The sequence below is a fragment of the Gracilinanus agilis genome, chromosome 3, assembly GCF_016433145.1.
Source record: "Gracilinanus agilis isolate LMUSP501 chromosome 3, AgileGrace, whole genome shotgun sequence".
Lineage (NCBI taxonomy): Eukaryota > Metazoa > Chordata > Mammalia > Didelphimorphia > Didelphidae > Gracilinanus > Gracilinanus agilis.
Window position 1 is genome coordinate 633532205 of NC_058132.1, and position 18514 is coordinate 633550718.

General features: G+C 33.5%; 1 protein-coding gene across 1 annotated transcript in view; it reads right to left on the reverse strand.

Annotated features, from left to right (window-relative positions):
* Positions 1 to 18514, reverse strand: part of PLOD2 (procollagen-lysine,2-oxoglutarate 5-dioxygenase 2) — a 111187-nt gene that overhangs the window by 63457 nt on the left and 29216 nt on the right. The window contains exons 2-3 of the mRNA XM_044667613.1: positions 15352 to 15443; positions 10931 to 11067 (exon numbers count right to left, since the gene is read on the reverse strand). Of these exons, the coding sequence (XP_044523548.1) occupies positions 10931 to 11067; positions 15352 to 15443 (229 nt within the window). The remainder of the gene's footprint in view (positions 1 to 10930; positions 11068 to 15351; positions 15444 to 18514) is intronic.

The window sequence follows — 18514 nt, forward strand, 5'->3', positions numbered from 1 at the left end:
GAAAAAAAAAACAAACAAACAACTATTAAAGGACCAATTTCCTCAAAGCTCTTTCCTGGTTTGAATCCATGATCCTATGATCCATTGTTTATACCCTAGGCTTAGAGGCAAAAAAAATTGGAAACCTGATCCCAAAATAGAAATTAGGCAAGTATTGAATCAGAATGCCTTTACAAATCTATCTTATTTTTCTTTTCTTATTCAAGCTGTCTTCTTTCAACAAATAAAAGCATATTTGGCAATACTGCTTAGGGCTTCTGCATTCTAAGATTTCCCCATCCTTTTGAACAATGACATCTTTTTCAATACAAAATACTGATGAAAACTGGAACACTGCAGTAAAACCCCATATTTCTAGCAATATTGGAGAATATAACACAAAGCTGGAATAGATGAGCAAAAGGAGAGAGAAGAAAAAGAACAATAATGAAAAACCACTGAGACAGAAAAGGTTTTAAGTAAAGCACCAAATTTTGAAAGCAAATATATCTAATCTCAAGCATTAAAGACTAAAATAGCTGGAGCAGAAACTATATCTAAGTAACAGTAAAATTTCATTTGTATTTCTTTGGTTTTCTAATTTAAAATGTCAAATGAAGCATGTATATCATTCTCACCTACAAATCAAAATATAAAATGCCTCAAGGTACCCTTTTTGCCTAGCATAGTCTGGTGCAGATGCAAGGTGTTACTTATTAATAGAAATTTTGGTTAACAATTTGGGAAAAGTCAGATAATTGGCAAGTCTCAGGAAATTGCTACTTATTATATAAATTATAAACATTACCTGTGCTTTTTTTAATGCTTATTTTTTAAACCCTTAACTTCTGTGTATCGGCTCCTAGGTGGAAGAGTGGTAAGTAAGGGTGGGCAATGGGGGTCAAGTGACTTGCCCAGGGTCACACAGCTGGGAAGTGTCTGAGGCTGGATTTGAACCTAGGACCTCCCATCTCTAGGCCTGACTCTCAATCCACTGAGCTACCCAGCTGCCCCTACCTGTGCTTTTTTAAAAGTCAAAATTTTAAAAGTTAAAGATTTTTAAATCCTATAAATTTAGTAGAATTTTTGGTATCTATTCATTTTTACAACCTTACAAACTATAGTGATAATGCTTGAGCATCTCAGAAGAATCATCCTTTCTGTAATTAATAAAAGAAGAATCACCTAAAATCTTTCAAGTAATGTTAAGCTTTGTCAAAGGACCACTAGAGATCTGTTTTTCTACTTAAGAAAAATTTGGCTACTCGTTTACAAATAGCCAGATTCAACAATTAAAAATATACAAACTTAATTCCATGCAAATTCAAACCTGTTTAAATGCAGGAATTCCACCTCCTTCAACCTTGTGGAAACATAAGACTACCAATTTAGGTGACAAAATTGAGGCCTCTAGCAGAGATATTGCAGTTTCATCTCTACCAGAATGTTCTGGTCCTCATCACCATCTGAAAATCAAATGTCATATGACTAGGCAGAATCAAAACATTTAAGACATAGGGGCAACGAAGTGACCCAGTGGATAGAGATCCAGACATCAAAATGGGAAATCCTGGTTCAAATCTGGTCTCAGATCCTTCCTAGTTGTGTGACCCTAGATAGGTCAGTCAATCCCAATTGCCTAATTCTTACCTCTCTTCTGCTTTGGAATCAATATAAAGTATTGATTCTAGGACAAAAGGTAAGAGTCAAAAAAAAAAAGAAAAGAAAAGAAAAAGAACCTACCAGACCCAATTTTTCCCTCTTCTACCAACCCAACTGTTCTCCAACACTTTCAGGACAAAGTTAGCTAAAATTTAAAACATTATTGTCTAATAAAATTGAGGCTCCAAAGAATTAATAACTGTTAACACTCAAATAATGCTTTGAGCTTGACACCAGCTCTATGAGGTACAGGTATGTGGTAGGAAATAAAGGGGAAAAAATCTAATAAGTACCTTCTATGGGCTAGGAACTGTACTAAGTGTTTTACAAATACTTTATTATCTCATTTAATCCTCACAACCCTTTGAGGTAGGTGCTGTTATGATCCACATTTTCTACTTGAGATTACTAAGGTGGACAGTGGTTGTGTCTTGCCCAAGGTCATATAGCTAATCAGTGATTTTGAACTCAGTTCTTCCTGAATCCAGGCTAAGCACTCTAACCACTATGCTGCCTATAGCTATCTTCTTGTCTTCCATTTTACAGATAAGGATCTAAGGCTCAAAGAAATTGTCTTGACCATTTTCACAAATTTAGAAGTACCAGAGGTGATCTTTGAACCATAATAGCAATGAAACTATCAAATCTTTGTCTTAATTACTTATAAAAACAATTGCTAGAGTTAGCATTTGAGGTGGGCAACACATTCAAAAAATAATCACTTAGCTCTTTCCCAGTCTGGTCATGATACAAAACTTTCTTCTACAAAATGAGGTGCTTGAACTCAAATTCTAAAAGTCCTTTCCAGTTCCAAGTCTATGACATCATATAGGTGCTTAGTAAATTACTATTAACTCTAATTTCATATACGCCTGCTCTATTAATGTTCCTGAAGCACAAAACACTCTAATTGTGTCATTTCCCATACTCAGAAACTTTTAATTATGTTCCATCACTTAATAGATCATGTAGCACTCAAAACCAATCATCCCTTGAACCTAACAAATGCTTGATAGTTAGAAACTGATAGATAAAGTCTTTAAGGGACATCAGAAATTAACTAGTTCAGCCTTGCTGAACCCCATTAAAACATCCCCAACTAGCAGTATGCTTTGCACCCATTTGAAGGCTCCCAGTGACTGGCAGCCTGTCTGCTCCCAAGTTAACACATTTCACTTTTAAATTGCATTAGACTTAAGGAAGTTTTCATTTTCCTCCAAGTTGGAAGTGTAATGATCTATTTTTCATTTGTAACAACTTAATGCTAAAGGATCTGTTATGTTGGAGCTAAGCCTTGAAGGATAGATAGAATATCAACAGAGAAAAGTCAGTAGGAGTTTGAGGATAGAATATTCCAAGCACAGGAATACTGTGAGCAAAAGCATGGAATCAGGACAGTAAGAAATGAGAATGCCTGGAGGGATGGTGAATGATCCTGAAATCATGTGAGAAATGATAGTGAAGACTGTTTGAAAAGAGATAGCAGAGAATCAAATCTTTAAAGGAAAGACAAGGAATTTAGGTCCAATTCAATTAATGAGGGGAATAGTAAGCATTTATGAGTGGAATCATGTAAGTAGATTTATCATATATTAGGAAGATTATTATGACAGCTTTATGTAGGATGGCATAGAGAATTGAAGACCTGTTAAGGGATTACTATAATAGTCAAGGTAAGGAGTAACAAAAAAAGTGAAGGAGCTATTAAAAAAAAGAAGAAGAAAGAACCTTCTGAGGCAGAATTAACTTTGTTTTCTAACTGGATTAAACAGGTAAGAGAGAAGACAAAGATGCCTGAGGTAGGAAGATGGGAAAATATAAGTAATATAGAAAACACAAAACCAAAGAGAAGGAACTTGGGGAAATTATAATAAATATTCATTGAAAAAAATAATTTCAAACTCTAATAAATATGGGGACATAAAATCAATGAAAATGGATTAAATGGCTTTCTAGGAATTTAAATATATATAAGAAGGTAATATTTTTAAGAGTATATGCTATATTGAATATCTTGGGATCAGGTCTCTTTTTCCCTCCTTGCCTGATTTTGGTGACTAGTTTTCTCCCAAACAAATTCCTGCAGGGATGGAAGTAGAGGGAAGATGGGTAAGAGGGTGGTGGAAGAACAAAGAATTACTTCAGCAACCAAAACCATCATTCGTCTCATCTGGTCATGAAATTTAAGAATATCATACAATGAAAAAAGGTCTAGTTTTCTATATTCACAATAATCCCCTTCATGTCCATCATGGGAAGAGGCCATGCGCTGTGTAAATAGAATTAACTCTAGCCCTTCATAGTCAAAACACTAAGTAGATTTGATTACCTCGTAAAATATAAAATGTATGAACAATATTTAGGAATGATAAAAATATTAGTAGTTTTTACATTTGTGTTCTGTGGTATTTTCATAACTACCAACTGAGCTTCCACCACATGCACTTAGCATTTGTAAGGAGTGTGTATGTGTGTAATTACAAAATGAATTCAGTATGGTACAATCTTATATATGTAATTGATTGTGACTAGATTAATTAGATGATCTCCAATCCATTCCACTTCTAAAAATCTTTGATTTTTTTAATTATCTAAAACACTTAATTGCTCTCCTAATTCACTTGGCACTTCTGTTGTCTTGAATTATTTATGGTTTTGTAGCCTTTTCAACTAGATTTTAAGTTAGTTCCTTGAGGGAAGACCATTGTCCTTTTAGAGGAGGGCATTGTGAATGTTTTATTTTTATCTTCTGTCATTCATTGTCATTATGGACATACAGTGCCCTTTGGGGAGGATGAGGTCAGGAGCCAGGCAAGGAAGGTACCATATTAGAGATGGACAAGAAACTGTTGTTACAGCAAGGTTTCAAGATTGAATTAAATATATATTCATGATATTGTCAAACAATTAATGGTTGGGTACATCTTCAGTTGAAGGCTGTAAGGATTCTAGGGAACAACTGGATTCAGACTCTTGTTTCGGTAATATTTTTTGTTAGCTATGTATATTACTTATTGGTGAAGCAAGAGGCTTGAAGTAGGTTGTTGAATTAAGAGGCTATTAAAATAATGCATAAAAGAAGCAACGGAGACAAGAAATAGCATGAAGTCCTGCTAAGTGAAGAAAGGAAGATGGTCTCTCTCCATCTTTTGGCCCCATTATCTAGCAAATGATTAAAAATTTGACCCTGTTCTTAAGAAGTTTATTATGGGCATGTAGAGTTGGAAGAAACCTTAAAAGATTAATCAATCCACATATACAAGATTGCACTACAATATATGCATTTTGCATATGAACAGAGGGTGTTAAATACATGTGGCAAAATATCAGTATGTAAGAACTATTTATTAATGTTCTGCTTATTCTAGATATATCATATTTTTATATTTACAAGATAAAATAGCAGAAAAATGTAACTAAAACACAATCAATCATTAACCATAACTTAAATGAAACAGACCTTACCCCCCAAATAATGACAATCAGGAAATATAATTCATTTTGTCTTGCCATCATACTAATATAATGAAATGTTGCCCATACCTAATGACTAGGTTCTTTGTGTGTACATTGTTAATTTGCCTTTTCTGTCAGTAAGAAAAATGCCTACTTTCTTTAGTTAAAATTATAGACATTTCAACTGAAAATTATTGCTTTCAGAATTCTTTCACTCTCTATCTCCTATTTAACCTTTAAAAATGCAGACACCCCAGTTACAATGTGAATTGTCCTAGACCAAATATAGTTTTATAGATGAGAAGTTAATAGGGAACAAATATCACCTTGGAAGGTTTGGGGATTTTTGTTGTTGTTTAGGGGTTATTTTGGTTTGTTTCTTTTTGGGGGTGTTTCTGGTCTAGACCTACAATTTTATCAGTCAGTGTAAAAAATTCCCAGTGAGAAATATTCCTCTACTGATGCTGATCAACAATTTTTCTGCAAGCCACAGTCTTGAAATGTTAAGAGGATCACATTCTAGGACTGGAAGAGACCCCAGGGATCTTCTGGTCCAACTTCTTCATCTGTAAAATGAACCAGGACCCAGAAAGGCTACGTGATTTTCTCAGTCACGAAGATGATCTGGGATTTGAATTTAGGTCTTTTTCCTCCTAGTTTAACATTCTTTCCATGGACTAATACTGTTTGTCTCAAATTGCCTGGGTCACAGTGATTAAAGCAACAGTCCTAAGATTACTCAGTCAGTAAGTGTCAGAGAAAGGATTTAATGAACTCATTATTATGTCTTCCTGACTCCAAGTTCAGCTCACCGTATACCATACCATACTGGCTCTTACCTGTACCACTGGTGCAGAGACACATAAAATCTACATGTTATATATTTTCATTATTTTATATCTAGAAATGTTAAACATGTTTACTTTCTATTAAAAGAAAGGTAAAATGACTCTGTATTGAGTTAATGAGTTACCAAAAGAAAAGTTAGTCTATATATTTTCAAAAGAGACAAATAATTTTTTAAAAATGTTTTGGCTTTCTAGAATTTATTAACTAAAGATGTTATTCATTAACCTTACAATTTTAGCTAAATGGAAGTTTATTCAATGCCCACAGAGAGAGAAAACAGTGGTTGACATAATTGAGAAGCCAGAAACAATGCTGTAATGGTACCTCCCAAAGTAAGAAATGCTTTATTATTCTAAGTGATGTAGCATTGGAAAATTTCAACACTTTCCTACCTTTAAAAGTTGTTTTACATCTTCCAAGGAAAAATAAAATTAAAACCATCTTAATGGTTTCTGACATCTACCAAAGTCACAGAAATGCCAATTTTTTTTCCTTTTGCAATCACTGCTTTATATTACATGATCTCATAAATTAAACAATGTAGCCAAAACTGAACTACTATAGGAATTTATTTGAGTTACTATGATTACCTCTCCCTCCTTTACTCAAAGAGAAATGTTGTTTCAGAATAATCCTGGGAGTACAGAAAGACTGTGTGTTGAAAAGGTTCTTGACTGTTTTCACATAAATATTGTAATATACCTATAGTTTTATGATTTAAATTAAGTATTACCACTACTAATACAGAATAAAATCCAACTATCATGAATTGGCCAAACCAAAAAATCTAACACCTAATAGCCTACTTATGGTGAGTTCATTGAAATCTAATTATTGGGGGCAGCTAGGTGGCTTGGTGGACAGAGAGTTAGGTTTAGAGACAAGAGGTCCTGAGTTCAAATTTGACCTCAGACACTTCCTAGCTGTGTGACTATGGACAAATCACTTAAATCCAACTGCCTACAGGGATTTTTTTGTAAATGAAATATTTTTAATCACCTCCAATTTCTCTGTTATATGTTTTGATTATTTATCTGAGTTTCTTTAAATAAATTAAATGGAATATACCAGGGTTTGAATAAAGTTATTATTTTCATGACTCTATTTAAATTGAATTGGATTGATTTATATATACACCTATAAATAAATTTAAATCCTAATTTTTATTCTAACTTTTTGTAAAGTATTCTTGTTAAGGCTCAAAAATAAATCTACAGATGAAAGCATATACTGTGAGAATATAATAATACTATTTTTAATTGCTAGACAGCTTTGATTTGGGAAAATCCCACATTCTTGTATCTAATTCTAAAAATATATATGTATACATATACATATGTATGTATGTATGTATGTATATATACTACCCAGAAATTTTCCTTACTACAGAAAATATATCTGGATATTATGAAATAGTTGTTTTACTAACAAGATGAATAAAAGATATCACGTATTTCCTCTCTTATGTATGTCATAATTTTGAAAAATCATCTGCCATATGTATATGGCATCTTTCCAGTCTCTGAAGGAATGCTGAACCAGGCCTGGGTAGAATTTTACATACAATCTTAAAACCAAATCAAACTAAATTATCAGTAAGGAGAGCTATTTCATCACAGCTCCAGGTAATACTTTAAAACAAAGAAATCTTATATCCTGTGATCCTGTATCCCACTGGTTCTGTGCCCTCGCTGGATAAATACAAATTATCAGTATATTGTAACCAGCACATACTTCCTGAGCACATCATTCCTTGAGCTCTAAGGTACTAGCAACATAATGTGATTTCAGAATTCCCTAAGTCAGAAGATGCTTTACAGTTACAATTTGTTTAGCTTTATGTCCGGCTAATTATTTAATTTAAAATTAAATTTAACTTAATGCCCTAAGGAGCGCTCCCAAACACTAAGTTACAACTGATCAGATGTGAGAGAGAAGGCTTCTATCTCAGATGTCCCCCCAGATTGATAAAATGAGAGCCAGACCAAGCTAAAATGCTTATCACACCTTCTTTTATATGTCACTTAGCTGTAATATATATTCAATCAAGAATAAAACAGAGATTTAAGATTCAGACATGAGTTCACCAAATTGATAGATTTCATGTTGCTGTAATGATCTGAACCCTGAGGAAATCACCGAACTTTGGACATATTGCACTCTGTGTGTGTGTGTGTGTGTGTGTGTGTGTTTGTATATGTGTATGTGGGTATGGGTGGGTGTGTGGCCATGAAAGACCAATTAATTAATTAATTAATTAGGTTTTTAACATGATCATTCTATTTGCTTCTTATGGGATGATATACAGTTTGAAAGATCTGGAATAACACATCATTAATCAATTAGAAAGACTTAGTATACACCTACTGTGTTTCAGGTACTATTCTGGGTGAATGAAATCAATTCTGCTCTGATTGGGAGCTTACAGTTTAATGGAGCTTTGTGTGGGTTTGTACATATTTACATGCAAACAGACTGTAATAACAAGTAGCATTTATAGAGAGCTTTTAAGGTTTTTGAAAGAGCTGTGTATGTTATCTCATTGATCCTTATGATAAGCCTGTGAGGTTGGTGCTATTATGATTCTCATTTTATAAATGAGGAAACTGAGGCTAAAGTGAAGTTAAGACTTGTCCAAGATCACACAATTAGTAAGTGACCAAGGTAGATTTGAACTCAGATCTTCTTGACTCCAAGTCCAACGCCCTTTCCACTGCACTATCGAGCTTTTTATACCAACAAATGAGCATGGGTAACCTACACAGAAATACAAAGAAAACAAATACAAGTTATTTGGGGAAGGAAAATGCTAGTTGTTGGGGCAGAATCAAGAAAGGCTTCCTGTAGAGATGATGCCTAAGCTGCATTCTGAAATATCAGTATTGAATTAGGCAGAGGTAAGGTGGGAGTACATTCCATTCATAGCAGACCGATAATGAAAAAAACTTGAAGAAAAGAGACAAAGTGTCATGTGTGAGGAACAAAGAGAAAGCCAGTCTCGCTGGATTGCAGAGCTAGAAGGTGAGAAATATAGTACTCCATCTCTAATTTCAGCATTTCCAAGGTGAAAACTGCATACTATAATTTAAATGAGTGCTAACTTACAGTCTTAAGAGAGCTGCCAATAGCAGTAAGAAGTTAAACTATATGTTCAAGGCTACACAGTTCACCCTATCTCCTAAGACCAGCCCTCCATCAACTCTACAATTCTACCTCTCTATATGCATCACCCAGCTGCAGACACTTAATAGCTATGTGACTTTGGGTTAGTCACTTCACCTTGTTTGCCTCAGTTTCCTCATGTGTAAAATGACCTCAAGAAGGAAATGACAAACTGCTCCAGTACCTTTGCCAATAAATCTCCAAAGCAAGTCATAATGAGTTGGACACAACTGAAAAAACTGCCTAAATACTAAAAAATAAATATATTCATACACCTACTACATATAAAGCATATATAGGTATACCTATTCAAAGGTTCCATTTCATAAAAGCTGAGTGATACAATTTCCTTTGTAAACTAGGTATATGAAAATCAGAAAGAAATCTCTCCTAATAAAGAATGCTATAAAGTAATTTCACAGACTAACTCACAATCCTACTGAAACACTGTATAGTGATAATGAAAAGTTTGCATAAAATAATACAGTGTTTGCAGTAGTAGTTATGTTTTAAAAATTAATTAAATGAGAATATTCTGTCATCTTCAATTTTTATTAAAATATTTGTTAGAAAAGAATGATCTATTTATTTCAAGACAGAAAAAGAAATGTAAATTTGTGGAGGCTCTGAAAGACTTTTGGTGACTTTGAGTGTCTTTAAATATTGATGGTAACAGTTCTTTATTATGTCCAGTTTCACTTCAAAATGCATGGCATTCCTTTTCCCCAAATCATATTCTGAATGCTATTATTGTGGAAAATAGTTGGGGTTAGGAGTTCAGGGGGAAAAAAAGCTGTTTCTGAAATAATAAGTCAAAGACTGAATGTGAAGAAGAAAAAAGAGAATATATGCATATATATATTCATGTATGCTCTTTAATACTCTTTTTATACACATGTAAAGTAAATCTAATGCATGTCAATCAAGCTTCCTGAGACAGTATTATCTAAGTTCTGGGAAATTATAAAAGAGGGAAAGTAGGTTTGTAGAATTCTAAGAAGGAAAGAGAAGATAGGGAATGGTTCCTTATACTAGCTCCCATTGTTGTTCAGTTTTTTCGGTCATGATTAGCTCTTTGTGACATCATTTGTGATTTTCTTGGCAGAGATTCTGGAGTAGTTTGATATTTCCTCCTCAAGCTCATTTTACAGATGAGGAAACTGAGGCCAACAGGGTTAAGTGACTTACCCAAGATCACACAGATTTGAACTCATGAAGATAAGTCTTCCTGACTCCAAGCCCAGTACTCTATCTACTGTGCCTCTAGCTGCCCTGCACTAGCCCCTGGAAGGCATTATTAGCTAGTATATAACATCATTTTCACCTTCCAGAACATTGGAAAGATAAGGGAGAGTCAACAATGTAAAACTAAGTAATGGTAGCTTACAGAATACCACTACTCTCCTCCCATGTGTACACAGATTTAGTTCCCGGTGCTGCAGCTCATATTTTTAGATTTCTTTTAATAAGACATAATTCTTCTCCATTGTGGATGGTATAGAATATTTGTTAAGATGAAAAACACATATATTCAACAATAGTAAAGGAGCCTACAGAGACTTTCCCTAAATCTCTGAAGCAAAATGAGAAAAGATAATTGAAATAGCATCAATTCACACAATACTTCATAGGAAGGCTCCTGTCACACTTTATCTCATGATGATTTTAGTAACTGACTAAATGTTTAATTCTGTACTGCTAATATAACAATCTAAAACAAATAAAATGAAAATGTAAACTATTAACATGTTGCAGCATTCTTATATCCTTTAAGTATTTTACAAAAAGTAAGAAGGGTGAAAATAACACAGATTTTTCCTACCATTGAGTAAAAAACACAATCAAATCTTCTTGATCAGCATAACTTTCCATTGCTTCTTTCAGTAATCTTACTTTTTGGCCCCCACCAATAGTGTTTGCCTTGTCTCCACCTTTCCATTCTTCTCCTTTACCAAGAACCTGTGAACAAAATCAACATGGTATTGCAGAATTACAAGAAAAAAAATGAAAAATATTTGAAAAGGAAACCCAAACTATCAATCATTCAAATGATGAAAGACAAAGAACTTCATATTCTTTAGCATTAGTCTTTGAAGTCTTGCTATTAAAAAGTCATTTCCATTTAAATGTTAATACAAGAATGAGATGAAATACTATAATGTAATTAACTATGTAATAACTACAACAAAAGAATAATGGAGACAAATATGAGGGATACAGAGACATCTGGGAAAACATTCAGAATTTTTAATGGGGTTAGGGGGTGGGGGAAGCAGACAAGGAAGCTTGGAGCACATACAAAATGGAGCATACTATTTAAGAATAAAGTAATGAGGATGAATGGAAAACACAAAGAATTGTATTAAGAACATAGTGGAAATGTCTGAAAAATTGTTAGGATATTTTGGTTGTTGAAATTAATATTTACCAAGCCAAATTTAGCTGACTACATGGATGTTTAATTTTAAATTGAAAATAAAACATTTAAATTTTAAAGACCATTCCCAAATAGCTCAAAAGTTATTTTCTACCCTAGATGGACATTAGTATAGATGAAGGATAAAAAAATGAAATTGAGGAAAAAAAAACTTTGACCATATTTTCTCCAATAAGGTACAAAATCTGGATAAAAGCAAAGCCATTTTGGGGCCTTAAGTTATTTTCCTGCTGACCTAAAATGGATTGTTTAGCTTTTAATTGAGGCCATCAAACAAAATTCCATTCTTCTCTCCTTATAAATCTTAACCACAGCCTTCTATGACCTTCAAAAGCTTAGTGAAATTTTATTGCTGAAAAGGAATTGCTCAGCCAAGAGGAATCGTTTGCTGCTGGCTCTATTTGCTCCCTGCTTCATCAATTGACCAGGTTTCTGCTCTAGAAGGGAAACTACAGCTGCTACAAAAGGAAGTAATGAGTCCCTAACTTGTTTGACCAAGGGAAAAAATGAAAAATACCTTTCCCAGAGTTCAAACTAAACTTGCAGATTTTTTTTTCAATAGAAACAGGAAACCAAAAGAAAAACTGCTGTATGTTAATTTATCTTTCCTAGCACAATGTTTTTGTTGTTGTTGTTGTTGTTTTTTAACACACTGGGTGATTAATAAATAGTTGAAGAGTGAACTACTGAACAGATTCTAATGAGCAATGGGGAAATAAATTGTATCATAACAAAAGCAATAGGAACAAAGACCAGTGACTTTATATCTAGCTTCAATCAATATGTGGCCAACATCTAACTAGCAGTTAACCATAAATTTATTTTTCCTCATCCTTATTTTAATGTTTACAATATATGCTACTGAATAAATCTCTAGTTTAGAGTTCATGGTGACTATGAGCATCACTGATAAATATTGCATATTCCTCAGGTCCCATGCCCCCTTTCTTTGACTTACCCTTTTACTTACCTATTACCCCCACCCTGTAATCTCCTTTAATTCTGAGAAGCAACATAATATATTGGAAAAGCTACTGCATCCAGAGTCTGAGGACCTAAGTTCTATTCCCATATCAGTCAGGAACTATATGAACTGGAGCAAGTTCCTTGACTTTTTCTGAACTTCTGGCTCATTCATTTGTAAGCTAAAGGCATTGAGATAGATGACCTCCAAGGTCCTTTGTATCTATGATCCTAGATTAATGGAATAAGTAGAAGTAGAATCCAGATCTTCTGTTTCCTAAGATGTAATGTTTTCACTATACCACATTTCCCAGCTCCTATCACTAGCATCAATTTATTCAACTAGTTGTATTTGATTGTTTAGAATGCAAAATGCATTCCCCAATGAATTAATATTATAAAATGGCTACACAAATGTCTGTCTACTTAGCCTACAATGTAGCTAAAATACTGAATATCTAAGAGGAAAATGTGGCTCCAACCTAATTCAGCATTGGAAAATCAATATGTGGCCAACATCTAACTAGCAGTTAACCATAAAACCATAAACTCACAGAGCAGACAAATTAATATCTCTATCTCTTTGAAACAGGATACAATGTGCAAATTTATATAATGTATATGTATATATCTATTTACACATATGTGTGTATCTATATTGGTACATATACACAGAGGATACAACGAGCAAGTAATATGGTAGGTGACTTATTTGACATTTTTGTTCCATAAAGTTTATATTGTATTATAATGAGACAACTTAGGAGGTGAAATCACTGGTAAGGGAAGGAGAAGGATCTTGAGATTCCAGATCATTACCTTTGGAGAATCCACATCATTAGCTTAGAAGAACTGAGGAAATTTGGGGCAGAACATGTAAAAAAAATAATGTCCATTTTCATGAAGTAGGGGACCTAATCTTTTACACACATTTGCTTTAGTCTAGAGAGAATCTATCACCTTATAAATAAAAAGTGCATAACAACATAATGTGTGTGTATATAAATATGCATACGAATACGCAGAGAGGCAATGTAGCATAGTGGGCAGAAAGGCAAGAAGATATGAATTCAAATCCTGTCATGAATACATACTGGTTATATGATTCCTAGAATAATCTCTTAAACACTCAAAATCTGAGGTAGCTCTCTCTGGAATTCTAAGTTGCACTTGTAGAAGGCATTTCCCTAAACTAGTTTTCTATACCAGTAAGTTAACAAGTTCAGTTCCTTCGACTCATATATACATATACATATTCGTGTGTCACATATATACATAAATACATTTGTGTTGTATATATGACTCATATTGTAAGGGTTAAATTAGGAGTTTTGTCAAAATAAGAGAGCACCTTTTAGTAACTTAAGTTTTAATGAGAATATAGTAGTTGTAAATTAATATGATCCCTTTAAGCAAGAAAAAAGAAAACTTCTAAAAGCTTTTAATGATTAACAATTTAGTTTTATTAAAATAGAGATAGTAAAGGAGAGAAACATATGAAAGAGGTAGAGAAAGAAATTTTCCTAATGTTTATACTAGTTATCCTACAATTATCTATAAATGACTATAATTACTATCTACAATAGCCTATATTTACCTATAACTGCCTATAACTACTGCTAATAACAACCACCCCAAAAAAGTTCCAAACTAATCTAACCCAATCAAAACCAACCCAATCAGTGTTTAATCCAACCCCAATTAGGTCTGTCAATGAAGACCACCCTCCTTCCAAAAAGTTCAAGGAAGGGGAAAAACCTAGCAGCCCAAACCAAAAGCCCCAAACCCAAAAGGCAAAAAGCCCTCTAAAGACAAAAGCCAAAAACCCTCTCAGTAAGTACAGGCCTGCCTTTATATTACAGCAACTAAATGCCAACCACCAACTAATCACCAAACCATACCACTAGCAACCAACCACCAATGACCAACACATGCCCAGCAGCCAATTTCCTGTAACTGCCAGCACCTGTCAGCAGCTAATAGACTGCAACTGACAGCAGCTCACTCCCCTAATTGTCAGCAACTGACAACCAACCAAATCATCCTTGGACCCTTTTATAACTTTCCCCTACTTCATTTCCTGTTTCTATGATTCCTCCTTCCTGTCTCTATGGTTTCTACTTCCTGTCACTATGGGCTGGTTAATCCCTACACATCTCTATGTAAGAAGACCTCCAGGTCCCCTATTAAATTAGAGAAAAGGAATAAAGAATTCTTTTTTACAATATGTACATATGTAAACACATTTAAACACATGACTGACTTCCTACAAGTGCCAAAAATCCATTCCCTACATCAATATAGTGAGGTCTTAAAAAGGCAACAATATCAGAGGCATAATTTTCCTTGCAATTATGTTTGTGATTCTAAATTATAGTTAATGGCCAATAAACCAATAAACATTTAAGTTTCTAACAAAAAAAGACAGTCCCTGCCCTCAAGGAATTTATAATCTAACTGAGGAAGATAACACACAAAAGAAAGATGAAAAAGAGAGGGGATCTGGGTGGTATCAAAGAATTACAAAATGAGGTATTCATGAGCAAAGAAAAATGGAAAAATTATAGGCACAAGAAATTATTTCAAGTAAAAGCCTCAAATAGCATAGTCCTAATTTTTATCTTAAACAAAAATAATACAATTAGCAATTAGTTATAACTCCTATTGTGCACAAGACTCTCTACTAGGAGTTTTAAGTTTATTTTTTTAAAGACTGAATGCCAACAAATAACAACTAATGTTTAATTTTGTTTTCTTTTTTCCCAGTTATTTTTATCTTATAGAAACATGTAAGTAAGGTATGGTTTTCCAACATTTTCCACATATTAAAAAGGATACCTTACCTTCACAGTATAATTGAAGTACTTGGCTGATTGCATAAATCGATGATATCCATCGGTTTCTTGGGTTGCTACAGTTAGGACTAATAATTTATCTGTAAATATAGAATACAACATCATCAGAAAAGGTGTGAACAAAATGTATATATTGAATAGTTTATTACAAATTAAAAATGATCACACTGTAGTCACACTGGAGTCAATATTACAAAGGTCAATATTATACTGGAAAATACCTGTGAACAAAATGCAAATTGTTCCAAATAGTTCCAAAATAACAGTGTAAATTACAGTTTAATTTAATTTTGCTACTTTGGTAAAGTGCATCTTTTTTTCATAGGAAAGCATAAAATTAAGGGGGAAAACATTTCCAGCATCAATAAACTTCAAATAAAGCCTTCACGTTTAGTACAAACAAAGGTCACTCAAAGAACTGGACCTGTCACCAATACTGGATAGCAACTAAGGAACAAGGTGCTTCCCTAGCTATGCCCCAGGCATAAAATTTTAATACCTGACTAAATCTTAGTGATGAATACAAATTCCCTTGGCTAAACTCAGAATTTTGAGGGGGTTTCCATAACTAAAATCACTGATCCATATAATCCCAAAAAACACATGCATGCATATACACTCATACAGAGCTAAAACTAAATCATGCCCCTTGACTCTGTAGCCCTAGAAGAAATAACCCAGTGATACTCCTCTACTCTCCCTTATTTAAATTGACTCCAGATTCAAGAATTCTTAGTTAGCCCATATATAAACATACAGGAATACCTCCTAATTAAAAAAAAATCTGGGATTATGTCAGTATAGAAAATTCTTCTTTAGGAATGATCTTTACCAATGTGTATCCAAAGTACATAACAATCTATGATGGGAAACATAAGTCATAGGGAATTGTTTCAGATACAGTCAAGTTTAGTGAATTCCCAAAGTAAGTGTCAAAGGAAAGATATAGACTCATTTCCTCCTGGTTCCAGGTCCAACAGTCTATCCACTAATGTATAATGTCTTTGTCTATATATTGTGCACATATATGTAAATAATAATAATAATAATATTGTAAATGCATTAAAATATATTTATTATATTAAAATACTGTTAACTCCCTCCTCCTGGCCTCTTTCCTCTCCCCCATTAGACAAAAATATATATGTTTATGAAACTATTTCTTACTAATTTCTATTTATCAACAGATTTTGCTCTTTTGTATCTTATATATACTGAAAGTATAAGAAAATAAAGGGGGACAGCTGGGTAGCTCAGTGGATTGAGAGCCAGGTGGTCCTGGATTCAAATCTGGGCTCAGACACTTACCAGCTGTGTTACCCTGGGCAAGTCTCTTAACCCCCACTGCTTAGCCCTTACTGCTCTTCTGCCTTAGAACCAATATGATGTATTGATTCTAAGACAGAAGGTAAGGGTTTAAAAAAAAAAAAAAGAAAAGAAAAGAAAGGTAACTCAGACAACCAAGCTATATTAATAGGAAATGAAAAAAGTTTTCTTCCAAAACACAAATACTACCCTTTCAGCTGAAAATTTCAGTGGAAATCAACATTTTTCCACTAGACTATTTCAAAGGACTTTAAATTTTCTTTATATAGTCAAACTCAGAGAAAAAAATTCTAGAGTAATATTTTCATATGAGCACTATTCTAAAAAGGCAATTCATAACTTTGTTGAATTTAATGATTAATAATTAATTTTTCTTCATAAATTATAGATTTCAAGATGAGCAAAACTGTATTTTCTCTAGCAAAAGTAGCATATTGTTTTGATTGCAAAGTCTAGCATCGAAAATTTTCACCCTATAAATCTCAAGTGTATTTCAGAACTAGAATCTCTTATTGAATATTTCCTTCATCTTAGGAATTAGCTGTAGCCGCAGACATTGAGTAGACACATTTTTACACCTACCATTTTCGGCAGAAGACTGAAATGAAAGATTTCATCATCACTAAGAGGCATAGTAATGTTGGCTAGACAATGTTACCCAATTGAATGACTCAGAAAGCAAAGGAAAAAACCAACTTACTCTGACAGAGTGTCTAGAATTCTATTGCAATTAGGGGTCTTGCTCTTTTTTGTAAACCAATAGACATGATTCTGAGGAAAAAACAAGCATTTTTTGTGAAGGCTATTATTATACATTGCCATCTGCTTTTATTTATGTTTCTATTCAGTCTAATTATCATAACATGAAATGAACTTCCCAACTTTGTATGGTAGCTGAAGGGAAAAAAACCCTTGAACTGACATGTAATATTTAACTTACTAGAAAATCTAGTACATAACCTTTTGTTGCCCAAAGCAAGAGTCCAAATTAGAAAAAGTTCGACCCCATCCTTAGACCTCTACTCGCTTAAATTAGGTGAAGAGCCAGATGCAATACAAATCAATTCCAGGGGCTATAATTTCATATAATCTTACTTTAATCTTTTGGCATGAGTCATATAGAATGAAAAAATAGAGAAAAATATAACATCATGTAGTGACAGCAATGCTTTCCCTTCCAAATAATATCCTAGCATCATTATAACCTTCCACAGCTAGAATTATAATTGGAAATAAGGTAGTGGTTTAAAGAATTGTTCTTTATCAAAAGTTGAACAACTGTATGAATCTTTTGTGTTGCAGACAAAATTTAGAAAACTCTCTCCATGGAGAGAAGGAGCATGTGAGTAGTGACAGTAATGGCTATAGGATCTGGCATGTACTATCAGAGATAAGCACAGATTTGTTTTATTGTTGTTTATTGTTTTTTCTCTGTTGCAAGAGAGGGCTCCATAATGGACAGGCAAAAATAATTTTTTTCTAACTGTATTTCACCAGCTTGATTTCCATCCTGCAAAAACAGAGATTTTGAAAGCTGTGTTTTAATCAGCACTTCAACAAAGTACTTTGTTTTCAAAGATCAAAGGACCATTTATATAGAGAGGAAAGAAATTTATACTTAAATATAGGCTGAATTCCTCATTTTTTAAAGTTTCTCCTTTTATTATAAATTTAATCATCTATAAACATGAATATTTCCACATATGAAAAAAGGATTTCATACAGCTTGTTTTTTTAAGTATGTATTAATTAAACACAATATGACTAACATTGCCCTACAAGTTGGCAGACCTTCTGAACTTCTGCTGCCTCTCTTCTGTATGTT